Genomic DNA, 15,102 nt, shown 5'->3' with positions numbered 1-15,102 from the left:
CGAAACTAAACTTCACAGTGTCCACAGTGTCCACAGTGTCCACTTCAGTGTTTTTTTTTTGTTTTTTTTAATGAATTCATTAATAACTGAATACTAAGACTATGTCAATTTCACAAAGGTTTCCAGTAGCTAAAGTTTCCAAAGGAATTAAGGGTTTTCATTTAAAGTCCATCCAGGTTTTTTGAGATGTTTCAGTACACACACACACACACACACACACACACACACACACACACACACACACACACACACACACACACACACACACACACACACACACACACACACACACACACTGAAAGCATTTTGTAAAGCACATCACAAGTCCTGCCGCTTTAACCTTCAGACACTGTCTCACCTCTGACTCCGGTTTCACTTTGGACCGCCGTCGCTGACAAAAACAAACCACCTAATCTGTTTTGAGCACATCTGTCTGACGTTGTTCGCGATGAGTCGTTTAAGCCACACTTAGCTGTTATTTCAGTGTCTGTATCTCTCTGTATCGGAGGGAGCAGCTCGATGGAGACGGGCGAACAGAGTGATTGGATTGGCTCTAATGTGAATGCTGCAGCTCATTATGCAATATTAAAACAAAAGGGGTTTAAGGAACACAGCTGGAATGGGATGTAAAAGAAAAGGAGAGTATGTGGGAGAGGATTTTTTTTTTCTTTTAATTTCATGTCCATGATTGTTTCCTCTGACAGCATTTCCATGAGGACCTGCGGAGTGACCAGAAAAATAATAACCTGCTTAATTTATGAAGTGTGGAGAGATTTTAGCAGCTTATCATTTATTCATAGAGGAATTAAGTGTGGGTGTCCACACTGAGCTCAGGCCAAAGTGGCTCAGAATGACAAAGGAAATAAGAAAAACCTGGGGATATATGTTTTACACTGTTGTACTAAATCACAATTGTTTGTGTGTGTGTGTGTGTGTGTGTGTGTCTCTAGACCCGAGGGAATACTCACCCAGTAAAAAGAAGAGCTACCGAGGATTTGCACGAGACAGCATCAGCTCCACGGAGGGAGAGGTTTGTTTTCATACGTCCATCCACTCGGTGTGAATCCCAGCCGTGGCAGAAAGGCCTTGTAGAATCTGTCCAGGTCTCCAGTACGAGGTGAAATGACGTGAACAATGTGAAATACAACAACCAAATCGACATTGACGACTCAACAGTTAATTAAACATTTGTTAAAAGCTCAACCAAAGCTCCATTATTTCCATTATGAGCTACTCTTAACTCTTTCATTTACATGTCTTTCCTGTCACCACAGTGTGTTTAATGAACCCCCCCCCCCCCCCCCCCCCCCAACACACACCCTGTCCATTCCACTTTATTCCTTTTAATGAATTAATTGCTGTGTGTTGCTCTGGTGCTCGTCTGTGATGCTGTCACAACTTATTGTCCCCCTCCCCGTGCGATAATAACAGCCCCAGTCTTCTTCTGGATGAACGGCTCTCATCTGGCTAATGCCGTCACTGAACCCGGTTAGAGCACGGAGAAGTTCAGATCTGATTTTTTTTTTTTTTTTTTTTGGGAAAAAAGCTGAAGAACTGGATCAGACATGGCAGGGACACTAAAACCAAGGGAAAGAGGGCGAGGGATTAGAAGTCGTAAAAGTATGTCAAGTGAGTTCTGTCAGATTAGACTGCGGCTCAGGCAGCTCACATCAGATAGTTCGTGGCTGTGCGCCGTCCCTCAACTTCCTCTGCCCGCTGCTATCCCTCTCAATATTTTCTGACCTCTTCTTGCATACGGTAATGGTTCTGTCCCTCCCCAGGGCTCTGAAGGACAGGGCAGTCCTGCCCACAGTCGCTCTGGTTCAGTTCGTATCGGTGATGGAGGAGCGTCGGTCCTCCGGGGTCCCGGCAGCGCAGAGGGCTCGCCGAGAAGAACGCTGCACGGTGAGCACCGCACGGCCCTCGTCACACCAGGCGTGGATGAATCTACTGATGGCGATGTCTTCTGATATCGAGACAGGATTTGATCTCACTATTTCTTTGCCGTTTAAGCGCATCGCTGTTCGTCGGCGTAATCTGAGTGCTGGATGTTCACAGGTTCTCCTGCGAAGTCGAGCCCCTCGCACAGCCTGGACGAGCAGCACAGGCGAGCTCTGGAACCCGGGTGAGAACACGTCAAATGTCACATTTTGGAAAATCGTTCTGGTTCGGGGAGGATTATCTTGATTCTCAATGTCATGTAGTGTAAACACATTGAAATGAGGCCAGCTGGACGAGAAACTTCACACATAATTGTAAAGGGATGCATGCAAATGTTTCCTTGGATCATAATCGGTTAAAGCAAAGCTAATGCTAATACTGACGAGCTGTCAATGTACTGGCGTTAAATACTATGTAAGTGTTAGTGTTTAGTGGTAACACTATATAGCTGATCAGTACCAAGAGTATATGTAAGTGGTAGATTTATAACTGTACAATATTTACTTTGTTAGTGGATTAGAAGTGAAGCCCAGCAAAGCATTTGCATACTAATACATTTCCTATGATTTTACTTATTTTTATTTTATTACAGTAGAATTGTAAAAATCCCGTCTATGGTTGGACAGTTGGACTGCAAAAGTCCTGGAGACCACTGTATCGACCAGTACGGGGGTATTTGACAGGCGGCTCTTCAGCCTCTCTGTTGCGGCATCTTGTCACTATAACTGAATTAACAAGCTTTTAAAATGTATCTTCAATTTTTGTGGCACTGCAGGCGATCTTTCAAAGCTACTATTATCGTTGAGTTTGACGTGATCACAAACATGTGCCTCACATCCTCCAGTGCCTTTTACTGCCTGCAGATGATTTGAAACGTCAGTCCTCAGTAACCTAGCCTAACCCCAAAACTGAATTGTTGACATAAGTAAAGTCTCATTCAATTATCCTGCTCAACCAAGATGTCTTTTTTTTTTTTTACAACTTTATTTATAAATTTTCAAATTTACAAAACATTAATAGACTTACATATGTGCAACAGAACAAGCCCCATCCCACCCTTCATCCCGACACCTGAGGAGGAGAAAGAAAGGGGGAGAAAGAAAGAGAAAGAGAAAAAAAAAAAAAAAAAAAAAAGGGGGGGGGGGGGTGCAATTTCAATTTTTAACACAGGGAGCCACTCACTGATCAACTAACCACCAGCAGAGGTCTATATATTGAGCTGAGAACACATAATGATTACAGGATGTGTACAGGTCCACACATAAGTATTGGGGGATGCTCATAAAAAAGATAAAAGTAAAGTTGCAAAAGGAAAAAAATATTATTCACTCGGTTGGAGAAAAAGAAAGAGTGATGATGAATTCCAAAAACGGTGACCATGTATCAATAAATTTCTGTCTCGCTTTAGATCTATTGTATCTAAGCTTTTCCAGTGGAATTAGAGACAACATTTCTTTTACCCAAGACATGAATGATGGGGGTTTGACCGATTTCCAGTTACGTAGAATAAGCCTCCTCGCCTGAAGTGAGGCAAACGCTATAAAGTTTGCTTGGGGGGTGGTTATATTTGTGTCTCCCTCTGGTACGCCAAACACAGCCGTTAATGGGTTAAATTTGACTCTTGATTGGAGAATGCTGGAAAAAGCTTCGAAAATGTTGCTCCAGAAAGACTGTAATTCTGTGCATTCATAAAACATGTGTCCGGTCGTTGCAGGTTTTTGGCGACATCTTATACAAGTAGTATCTGTATTGGGATAAAATTTTGACAGCTTAGCTCTCGTAAAATGCAGCCTGTGCAGTATCTTGAACTGGATTAGGTTATGCCTTAGACATAATGAAGAGGTGCTAATGCGTTGTACGGCCTGTTTCCAGGTCTCAGCTGTAATCTCAAGATTGAGATCCTGTTCCCATGCAGATTTAGTTTTGTCTAAAAAAGAGATATCATTAGTTTGGAGTGTTTTATATAATTTAGCGATGTTACCTTTTGTGGTTGGGTCCCGGTCTAGTATCATGTCAAGGGTGTTTTTGACATCAAAATGTGGAAACGAGTAGTAACTTCTTGCAAAGCTCCGGGCCTGAAGGTATCTAAAGAAATGTGATCTTGGCAAATCAGAATCCCGCTGGATGGCTTCAAAAGACATGAAGGTGCCATCTAAGAATAGATCACTGAAAAAAATCAAACCATTGTGGTACCATACTTGGAATCCCGCATCACCCTGTGATGCAGGAAAAAGGTGATTATTAGTCAGGGGCATGTGACCACAGGCAGCACTAAAGTTGAAGTGCTTCCTGAACTGAAGCCAGATTTTAAGGGAACCTTTTACGACTGGATTTTTTATGCTATTGATGGTTTTTACAGGTAATGAAGAGCACAATAGAGAAATGGGAGAGATGTCAGGACAGGAAAAGACTTCCATATAAGCCCACAAGGGGCCCTTCTTGCTCTCAAACATTGAGGTCCAGTAAATTAATTTAGCTATGTTTGCCGACCAGTAATATAATAAAACATTGGGTAGACCCAGTCCTCCCTTAGATCTAGGCATTTCCAAAAGACATCTCTTAGCCCGTGGAGTGGAGCCGTGCCAAATAAATGAGGAGATGTGAGTATTAAGATCACGGAAAAATGATTTAGGTAGGAAAAGAGGGATTTGTTGGAATAGGTAAAGGAAACGAGGTAACACAGACATTTTAATTGAATTAATCCTGCCCGCAAGGGAAATAGGTAGAGATGACCATTTAACTAAGTCTACTTTAGTGCTATCTAATAATGTCTTAAAGTTGTGGGTATATAAATCATCGAAAGACCGAGTAACTAAGATTCCTAAGTAAGTGAAGGAGTGGCGTTCTATTTTGAATGGGAATCTATCATAATCCAAGTTTAAAGCTATTTTATTCACAGGGAACAGCAGACTTTTCGAAAAATTTAGTTTGTAACCCGAAATTCTTCCAAAGTGATTAAGCATGTCTATGAGTCGAGGTAAGGAAGCTAATGGATCAGATATGTAGAGGAGAAGATCGTCCGCATATAAAGAAGTCTTATGAATAGACCCCCCTCTTTGGATTCCGGCTATGTTTTCATCCATTCTGAGGGCAATAGCCAAAGGCTCGATAGCTAAGTTAAATAAGTAAGGTGATAGAGAGCAGCCTTGTCTTACACCACGATGAAGGAGGAAATAATTTGAGACCAATGAGTTGGTACGTACTGACGCTTCGGGAGCACTATAGAGCAGCTGAATCCAAGAGGAAAATGCTGGGCCGAATCCGAATCTATCCAGAACAGCAAGGAGGTATTTCCACTCTATCCGATCAAACGCTTTTTCGGCGTCGAGCGAAAGCACGACTTCTGCATCCTGCAGTGAATGAGAGGAATAGATTACATTAAAAAGTCTACGCATATTATAAAACGACTGCCTACCTGGTACAAAACCTGTTTGATCAGGGGAAACGATGTCAGGAATCACTGCTTCAAGTCGGTGTGAGATAATTTTGGTCAGAATTTTATAGTCCGAACAAAGAATGCTAATCGGCCGATAGGAAGCGCAGTCCAAGGGGTCTTTCCCTTTCTTAGGCAGAACCGAAATAACGGCTTGAGTCATTGTCTCTGGTAGTTGTTTCTTTGTAAATATTTCCTGGAAAACTAGAGTGAGAATAGGAGTTAATTTAGAAGAAAAGGATTTAAAAAACTCAATAGGGAATCCATCTGGACCCGCTGCCTTACCACTTTGCATACAGCCGATAGCTCTAGAAATTTCTTGACCTGTTATTGCGGAGTCCAGATGAGATTTGACTTCAGAGCTGACTGTTGGAAAGTCAACTTTGTCAAAAAATGCATCAATGTCAGACAAATCTACATTGCTGTCGCTCGTGTAGAGATTACTGTAGAATGTTTTAAACGTATCATTTATTGTTTGGGGGTGGATGGATGTAACACCAGGTGCAGTCCGTATCTCTGAGATAACTCTGCCAGCCGCTGCTCGTTTAAGTTGGCCAAGATGTCTTTTTTGATCATAAAGGTCAAAAGAGGTAAAAAATAAAAAAAAATTTCTCTGCTGCTGGTAGTTTCTACGTTGTCACGACTTTATACACAATGTCTGACTTATGAAAGTATGCATGCAAAATGTGCAAACATTTTATATTATATATTTATACATTTCTGTTTAGTTGAGAAGTTGAGTTGCAGTTATTTTATTTCTATATTTGTATATTTCAAAACCTTTGTCATGCACTTTGCATGACAACTATAAAGACGTTCAGTTCAATTCAAATCCTGTCAGAGTTGTCAAGATATGAATGAAAGGGTTGATGTTAAATGAAGAGAACGGTAAAAACAAAAGCTCCTTGTTTCACGCTCTTCTTATTCAGGTCCTCGTCCAGAAAAACACAAGTGAAGGATCCCAGAGCCTCGCCTGGAAACAGGTAAAAATAAAAACAATGTGTTTTAAGGTGCTATTTTTTTTTGTTGTGTTTTTTTGCTCCATCAAATAAAAAACAAACTGATGCTGTTGTATGTCCTCCTATTTTATCTCCTTCCTGATCTTCCAGCTCCATAGAGCCGTCGGCAGACGAAAGTCCCGAGAAGCTCAAGGCCAAGGTACATGAAGTTTAGTAGATGATACATTAGTCAAGCTACTATGCTTTTTACAGTACCATTAAAAAAAAAACAACACTTTGCTTTGCCCGCTGCGGAGGCAGCATGCCAGACATATAGTCATGTTGTACTCAGTTTATAAGAGTAGAATATAGACTGTGACACTGAATACTGTGTAATTGTGCCATCTTTATGTACATTCTGCATGGTGTTGATGTACTGTGTTATTTACAGACTTCACTCACATGGCCTCACTTCTTCTCCTATTCATATTACTTGGTATTGTATATCTTTATGTCTCATTATTTATATATGCATCAATCCACTGCAATGGAAATAAGTTGGTACTTAAGGAGGTAAATTGGGTTTGTGTGGCGGGAAATTAACAATGAATAATTTAATTGTAATTGCATCAATTGCAAAATAAATCAATGAATGGTCTTGTAATTGAGCAGCACCGCAATAATATCCATTTAACAACCTTTGTTAAACATTTGTTTAAATATTCATGTCACTCTACCTTCTCGGTGTTTGTGTTTCATAAGGAATTTTGAAGCTATAATATCTTAAGACAATGAAATGAAGGTTGTTAACATGGCTGTTAGTTGCTGTGTATGAATTTGTATAACAACTGTTTTTAATCCTGTATAATATCAGACGTAGTTACCTTAGGATTAAAGAGGAGATTATATTTGATCCTGCATAAATTCAGCTGCTCGTTCTTTCTCTCTGCTACCTGCTCGGCTTTAGATTTCACCACGAGGTAAATCACTGCAGAAATGATGTGCGTTAATAGTTTTGTGGTTTCAGGGAAGGTTTCAACCCAGAAACTGCAACTCAGAATTTATGAGATTATTTTCACCTTTACCTTGAATAAAACAGTCTCCTTCCAGCTGCTGTACCAGACACATCTTTACATCTCTGTCTGAAATGTGTCTGTTACACATTGTTTTCTTTCCCGATCGATCAGCACGCTGCATCTTTTCAGCCTTCTAATGTAGAATGAACCAGTGATTCTGACACACCCAGAAGAAAATCCCTCGTTTTTCAGATTCATTCACTCCTGATCCAGACGTTTCAGTTCGCTTTAGTAATTCATCCCTAATTAAATTTGTCATATCAACATACCATCATGTTGCTTTTAATCAATAACGCCTCACAGCGGCATCAATGGCGGGGAAGCACTTCAAGCTAATGAACTGAAGTCTCTCTCAAAGCCAGTTGGCTCTCACTCGGGTCTGATGGGTGCGTTGTGGATTTCTTAGGGTCCTACTATGAATGACGATCTGAGCGCCAGCAGCAGCAGTTCGGTGGAAATCAGCGGTCTGCTCAGTGAAGCCAAGCTGTCCGGACGCACGCACACCCCGATGCTCTCCTCAGACGAGGTACAGCCCAAGAATTGTGTTTTTTTTTTTTCTTTTAGGTTCCACAGTATTTAAAACAAAACATCCGATTTCAAAAACTGGACTGAAATTGCCAGCTTTCAAAGTGAATATTTCACACCTTGCTGGTTCGTGCGCGACGCTTTGAGCCCACGCAGATTCCAAATTACAGGATGTCATGTTTTTCTAGCTGCGAACAGAAATCAATGCACTCTTGTTTGCCCTCATTGTTTTTGAAATGTACAAGCTTTGCTCTGGAGGAAGTCGTTTCATTCCTGTTAACAAACCAGTCATGTTTCTGTTGCTTTCTCCGCTGCAACGTTAAGAGCCTGGATATGATCGACGACGAGGTGAGACTCTGAAAAGACCGTTTGTGCGTAAACCACGTCTCTGTGTCTCGTCGCCAAAAATCATTTGTGAAGGAGGATCATTTTATCTCGCATGTTCCAGAGCATACTAGATGTGGGCTTCGCTGAAGCCGTCAACGTGCATTTCATTCTCGCTCGTCATGAACCCAGTGTCTGTTGGACGCGTGGCAGCAGCTTCTTCCTCTCGCTGACGTTTTTATTTTTTTCCTTGTCGTTGTCGCACATGGACAGATCTTGGACGAGGCGCAGCTTTCGAAGCAGCATCAGTGGCAGAACTGCAGCGTGACGGAGTGGAGCGCTCCACAAGTGGCCCGCTGGCTCATGGGCCTCAACTTAGAGCACCACATCCCAGAATTCACTGCCAAAAATATAGATGGAGAGCAGCTGCTTCAGCTGGACAGCGCCGAGCTCAAGGTAACGCCATACCTGTCGTGTGTGTGTGTGAGATATATCTCCATTAAAAAAATAAAATTATGTTTTATATATAATTGTAATACAAATATTTCTAAATATCTAAAAGTTAGGAATTAAATTTTTCTTCAGGTCAGAGGTTTATATTATAGTTAACAGGATGTTTTGGAATAAAGTCCTAAATGCATATTAAACAAGTAGGCAAGACGAGAAAAAGAAAGTATAGTTTTAATAATACTGTTTGGTTTGTTTTTGCCTTTCTCCTTTATAATGTATGAATTTATGTCTAATACCAGCAAAATTTAAGAAAAATGTTGACATAGTTTTATTAATATTTCTTGTTTGTGTTGCTGTAATTCATGCTTTAATTTTTCAGTGAAGGTCTCAAAAGTCATTAAAGTTGTGTTTTGAAAATGCCCTGAGTCCTTAATATTACTTATTTATGTACAGCACAAACAAAACAATCTGTTATGGAAAGATGAGAAGACTGATGGTTCACATGGATTTGTTTGTAGGTCCTTGGAGTCACTTCATCCCAGGATCGTGCTCTGATCAAGAAAAAGATCAAAGACCTTAAAGTTCTGATGGAGAAAGCCCGGAGGAACCAAGAGAAAGTGGAGAAGCAGCGTGAGAAGCTACGAAAAAGAGAGCTGGAGCAGCAGCAGAAGGATGCGGCGGAGTGAAGTCATTACCTCCTGCTACACTGTAGCACCACCCCAGGTAGCATCTTTCAGAAGAGAACATCGCTAGGGCCCCATGAATACGCCCTGAGGGACGCCTGCTCACCTGCTCAGGAGTTCAGTGGTGGAGCTCCACGCCCAACTCTTAGGTTGCTGAGTGACTTTCTCACAGAGCAAACGAAACCAAAACGTGCAGTTGGACGACGGAAAGATGCCCGACATTTGCCTCATTTTACACCCATCCTGTTTTTAGCCATTGGAGACGTGACTGAGTTCTATTTATTTTGCTGTATGTTGGGTTTTATTTATTCATATACAGATCAGGTCTGTATAGAGTTCATCTCGTGCTTTCCCTATATCGTCAACAGAGCCGTCTGTTCGCCACCGCAGCAGCCGAGGAGATGCAGACCACCAACATGTACAGGGACTAAGACAAATATGTCTGCCGTGCCATTTCGATAGATTTATGTACATCCTGTTCAGATACATAGATCAGAGGACACTATTGCTCTGAAGAGGCTCACGCTGGTGGAATTTACAAGGAAATGCTTATCTCCTGCCACTAGGTGTCGCCATGCTGCTTACCTTGACTACTGAAGAGGGCAGGCCTGAACGTTTGAATAGAAACTGAACTGAGAGCCAAGTTTCAGTGGAAGAAAGAAGCCCTCTCAGTACCTGCAGGAACACTGGAAGTGCAAATACTGTAAATGTGGTTTACTCAGCGCTCCTCACATTGTTAGACTTGTACCATACTGACGTAGTTCTCAAAGTATTAACGGAAAGAACATACATACTGAACTCAATGGACTTGTTCAACTAGAGATTTCAGGTACTGTGTAATCATTAAATTTATAACTAACCTAACCTATTCCACAAAAACAAACAAACAAAAAAAAAAGTAAAACCCTTGATGACCTGAAGATTCCAGCTTATATGCATAATGTTGCTTTAACTCTGCTTGTATCCTGCTTTTGACCTCTTTTTATATTCTCTCTGTAACAAAGTAATAGCCCGCTGCTGCCTTTTGGAACTCTAGAGTAGGAGGATTTAATTTTTTATTTTTTATTTCTTCTAAACTCTTCCCGCTTCTGTGTGAGCATCAAACACATACAGCAGACTGAGTCATGAATTTCATTTTGGAAGCCGTTCCTATTATTTCACATGTCAAACTTTACTGGACAAATCCCTCTGGAATATTTCCAGCCACGTTTAGGAATGCTGCCATATAGAGGGTTTCTGTGACCGAAGAGAGGCAGGAGCTGCCTTGTAAAGATTACTGTATTCAGTACCTATAGTTTAATGTTACACTGGAAGTTGCACCTGATGGGATGCAACGAAATTCTAATTTTATTCCTGGAATCATTTGAGTTACGACTCAGAGCATTTAAATTTTACTTTTTAGATAATATTTTCTGATAAATGTTCTTTATGTAAACCAATTTTGTTTTTGGATTATGAAGCTGACCGAGAGATGCGTTACCTGTGTTCATTCCCAAGAATCATTGTGTAGATTTATGAGAAATAGAGAAACATGATTGAAATGAAGGCACCATTTCCTTTTGTCTTCAAAACCCTGCCTGGTGTTTTGTTCACAACAATATTGATCAGGGTTGAAATGTCACAGATAGTAGGTAAAGTTATTATTTATTTATTCCTGTATTTAATGAAGCTACTGACTATTGTTTATGATAACTTATACATAAATAAGAGTATTATTAACAATTAATGATGATTTATTCAGGCTCATATAATTATTGCCTTTTTTTTTTTTTTTTGCCAAACCTTGATTAAGACTGTTTGTTTATTTAAAAAGTGATTTAAATTCAAGTGATTGTTATTAAATGAGGGTTTTGGAGTTTGATCGTTCATAGACAGAAGAAAGCTGTTGTATTCTCCCATTGTGCTTGTGATCTGTCCTCAAACACAACCAGTGCTGCTCCAGTTCTCCTCCAATAAACTACTCATGATGTATTATGAAGTATTTTGTAACACTTCCTGTGAATAACCCCTGCAGACTGCTCTCTTTTCACTCTTTTTCTATGTGTGGTGAAACCTGGAGAGCAATATGGTGTAAGAACAATTGTGCTGAGAGCTAGAACAGTGAGGTCCGAGCCAGGAAATGTAATCCCACATTGTTTTTCTATGTGCTTACCTGGCATGAGGAGATCGGTGTAATGATGAGACCTGGATGACACAAACGCAGATGTTTCATGTCAAAGGACAAAACGTAATTCCCGTAGACCGAGAGCCATGCTTTAGGAGCTGTGCTGATCCTGTCCCTTCTTTGTCTTATGCTTTTTTTTCGCACACTGGAACATTTGAACGGGCAGCTACTTGTCACACTGAATAAAATGTGCAGTCACTGTCCATAGTTTGGTTTGGATTCTCCTTTATATATAAATTTTTTAAAAACCTGCCCACTCTTTCCCTTCATCATGTGCCCAGGACCAATTTACCCCCCCCCCCCCCCCCCCCCCCCCCCAGTCACTGAACACATCAGTACACCAAGTGACCAAGAGTCAACAAGCTGAGGCCCTCCAGTCCCTCCCTCTCTCGCTCATCTTTCTATTTTTACATTTCCCCAATTCCACTCCGAGGCTATTTTCACCCTGCCACAACGTCCTCCATGTCACTGGTTGCACCGCTTCTTCTTCTTCTACCACTTCACTTCCTCATACAACTTCTGATGGAGGTCTTGAAATGGTGCTCGAGCAATTCATCATCACAACATTTAGATTCGTCTCCAGTGTCCTTTATGCTTTCTGGCCAGCTGCTTTGGCAGCACGAGACATTTCTCTTGGGGATTTAATGGAGGAGTTGCCCCCTACAAAGCAGGCTGCCAAGCAGCTGAAGGATCAGTTCCTGGAGTCCCTGCGCACCAACAATGCACAGGAGGTCCTGCGGATTCTGCACACCGGCAAAATAGACATCGACACGGTGCTGGAAGTGGACGATCCGAGCATGGTTCTTGCCTCATACAAACAAGGTGAGGGGTTGATGTCTTATTTTCTGGTTTGTGCATGCTTTAGTTACTTTAGTTACTATAGTTGTTTCTCACTTCATTTCTGTGAATAAAAAAAACTCACAACCCATTTGATTCAATTATTCTAAATATGGCTCTCAGATTTATTGATCACATCCAAGGTCTATGAACCCTGAGTTGGATGACAATATGGACGCACATTTGTTATTATTTTCAAAGGAAATGCGTCATGCAAAGCAAAGGAGTGAAACACAGTTTGTGTTGTCACAAGACATTCATTTAAAGTCTTGTCATTATTTCCTCAAACTGCACAAATTCTACACAGAAATATTTGCACAACTATTCCTTCCTGAGCCTCTTGGCTGATAAGGAGTTAATTGTTGATGTTTTGGACAGTTGGTAATGAGGTTGACCACTGGGTGGCGGTAAAGACCAACACATGTACTGCAGTAACTTGTACTTTTGGATGGATGGTGTTGAAGGATTGGACTCTGCTGCAGAACTGTGGTTGTAATTGATCGCTGCAAAAGGACATTAAAAAATTATTAATGAAATTAAACATAGTACACCTGATGCTTTCCACATGACGGCTTTGCTGCTATTTTAAAAGGGGTCTCTTTTTTCCCCTCCCAATAGTTGCTTTGCACAGAGATGCAAGAACTTTAGCTGAAAACTATAATTTTGGTAGGAATTCATGTTGAGCAGGCCTGAGGCTGGATGGTGTGGCCAACCACAGAAAATGTAATTCAAACTGCTTCTCTGCTGTCTTTAAAGTATGTAACAGTTGTTGCTTTTCTTCCATTTAAAAAAAAAAAAAGCAACAAAGAACAAAACCTCCCATTTGTCTGCTTCAGGATATTGGCTTCCAGGCTACAAACTGGAGACATCCTGGGCAATGGGCATCCATGCATGTGTGATGTACGACGCTGTAGAAACGGCGCTGGTGCTTCTTGAGATGGGTGCGGCCATCGACAAGATGCCCAACGGGAAGACGCCTCTGCACGTGGCCTGCGAGGTCTCCAACAGTGACTGTGTCGCTTTGCTGTTGGCTCACGGGGCGAAGATCAACAGCCTGTCACTGAGCGGACACACGCCGCTGCACTACTGCATAACCAGCGAGTCTGTGGACTGCGCCAAGCAGCTCATCCTCAAAGGTGAGAGGGCTGCGATACGTGCAGACGTGACCACATGTTGCCGCTCAAAACCGCTTAAACAACACAGTCGTCTATTTTCTCTTTTTATATGAAGGTGCAAAAGTCAACATGGCAAGCCACAACAATGATGAGGTCACACCGCTGCACATTGCAGCCAGATTTGGCGTCCCTGAGCTGGCAGCTCTGTTCTTGGCCCATGGAGCGTCTGTGAATGCAGTGAACGCTCTGCAGGAGACTCCTCTGATGACTGCAGCCTTCTGGGCCTTCGACTCCAGAGAGCAGCTCTACAGCGAGAATCACCATTTAGTCTGCCGCCTTCTGTTGGACCACATGGCAGGTTAGAGGTTCTGATTAAAAGCTTCATTCCTTCTTTTCGCCACTGGAAACACTTGTGATTGTTGCCGAACGAGCAGTTGTGAGTTTGGCCTCTGCTGCAGATACCAACCTCCAGGAGGAAGACTATAAGACGGCTCTTCACAAAGCGGCCTGGAACTGTGATCACGTTCTGATGCAGATGCTTCTGGAGGCCGGGGCCCATCCTCGAGCCATGGACATCAACGGCTGTGCTCCCATTCAGTATCTCCTCAAAGTGACGGATGTCAGGCCCATGGCCATACCAGAACTCTGCTATCAGCTGCTGCTCAACCACAATGCAGCTCGGATTTACCCGCCGCAGTTCCACAAGGTGGACTTGTGTGTATTTGCATGTTTGAAAATCATTCCAGCTCGATGCTGACGGGTAAAGGTCCTGGTGGGATTTCTGCGCTGCAACATTGAACCGTGTGTGTTTTGTGCAGGTGTTGCAGGCCTGTCATGACTTTCCCAGAGTTGTGGAAGTCATGGTCAACTCTTACGAACGCTTGAAGCCCACGTGTAAGTGGAGAACTGCGATTCCTGACGACTGTTACAAGGTAGTTCTGAACTACAAAACACTTCGACATAGGAAAAGAACAATATATGCAAAATGGGGTTATTGTGCTCTATAAGATTTTCACCCTGAGTCGTGATAGAAAAACTCGACACATCGGAGCAGTGTTGGATTAGACGTTAGTGAAGTAATCTTTGAACCTTTGTTGGTTTGAATCCCACTGCTCACTGGTCTTTGTCCTTTTTATGGGATATTAGATGTTATTTTAGGGCTATTAAAACAATGACACATTATAGAACTCACATCTTTCTCCACCTGTATTTTACCAACGTTTTCTCTTGTGTCTCCTCAGCGACACGCAGACTTCTACGACTCGGTCTTTGCCATTTGCAGCAACACTCCCCGCAGCCTGCTGCACCTCTCCAGATGTGCCATCAGAGCCGGATTGGACCACTTCTGTCACAAAGGAGTGCCACAACTGCCTCTGCCCTCCTCTTTGAAGAAATATGTATTATTGGACCCCGAGGGGATACTTTACTGATGAGAAGATGGGCTCAGTGGACATAGAAAAAAGCCATTTTGCTGATAGCAAATTGATAACTGAAATCCCCTTCAGCGGAAGATGCTTTGGACACTAAAAGCGAGATGATCTTAATGGTGATTTCCTCCCTGCACACAGTCTAGGAGGCCGGATGTAGACGAGGCTCCAGACCTGCCTGGCAACCGG

The 15,102-nt window shown here is 42.1% G+C and overlaps 2 protein-coding genes across 2 annotated transcripts in view; both read left to right on the top strand.

Annotated features, from left to right (window-relative positions):
* ppp1r9a (protein phosphatase 1, regulatory subunit 9A) overlaps positions 1–9,373 on the top strand; it is a gene marked incomplete at both ends in the record, with an annotated part of 42,763 nt that extends 33,390 nt beyond the window's left edge. Inside the window, 10 exons of the mRNA XM_080515532.1 lie at positions 951–1,030; positions 1,782–1,905; positions 2,059–2,125; positions 6,304–6,357; positions 6,484–6,532; positions 6,764–6,808; positions 7,795–7,914; positions 8,238–8,261; positions 8,511–8,693; positions 9,206–9,373. Of these exons, the coding sequence (XP_080371658.1) occupies positions 951–1,030; positions 1,782–1,905; positions 2,059–2,125; positions 6,304–6,357; positions 6,484–6,532; positions 6,764–6,808; positions 7,795–7,914; positions 8,238–8,261; positions 8,511–8,693; positions 9,206–9,373 (914 nt within the window). The remainder of the gene's footprint in view (positions 1–950; positions 1,031–1,781; positions 1,906–2,058; positions 2,126–6,303; positions 6,358–6,483; positions 6,533–6,763; positions 6,809–7,794; positions 7,915–8,237; positions 8,262–8,510; positions 8,694–9,205) is intronic.
* Positions 9,374–12,178: 2,805 nt separating this feature from the next.
* On the top strand, positions 12,179–14,916 carry asb4 (ankyrin repeat and SOCS box containing 4; the record flags this gene model as incomplete). The annotated part of the gene is made up of 6 exons (XM_080516419.1): positions 12,179–12,356; positions 13,208–13,507; positions 13,602–13,844; positions 13,945–14,192; positions 14,305–14,418; positions 14,728–14,916. The coding sequence occupies 6 exons, from the start codon at positions 12,179–12,181 to the stop codon at positions 14,914–14,916; spliced, it is 1,272 nt and encodes a 423-aa protein (XP_080372545.1).
* Between the last annotated feature and the right edge of the window lie 186 nt (positions 14,917–15,102).

Source organism: Blennius ocellaris, assembly GCF_963422515.1.
Source record: "Blennius ocellaris genome assembly, chromosome: 20".
Taxonomy (NCBI): Eukaryota; Metazoa; Chordata; class Actinopteri; order Blenniiformes; family Blenniidae; genus Blennius; species Blennius ocellaris.
Note: the sequence above shows the minus strand (reverse complement) of the source record. Positions and strands in the feature narration are given on the sequence as shown.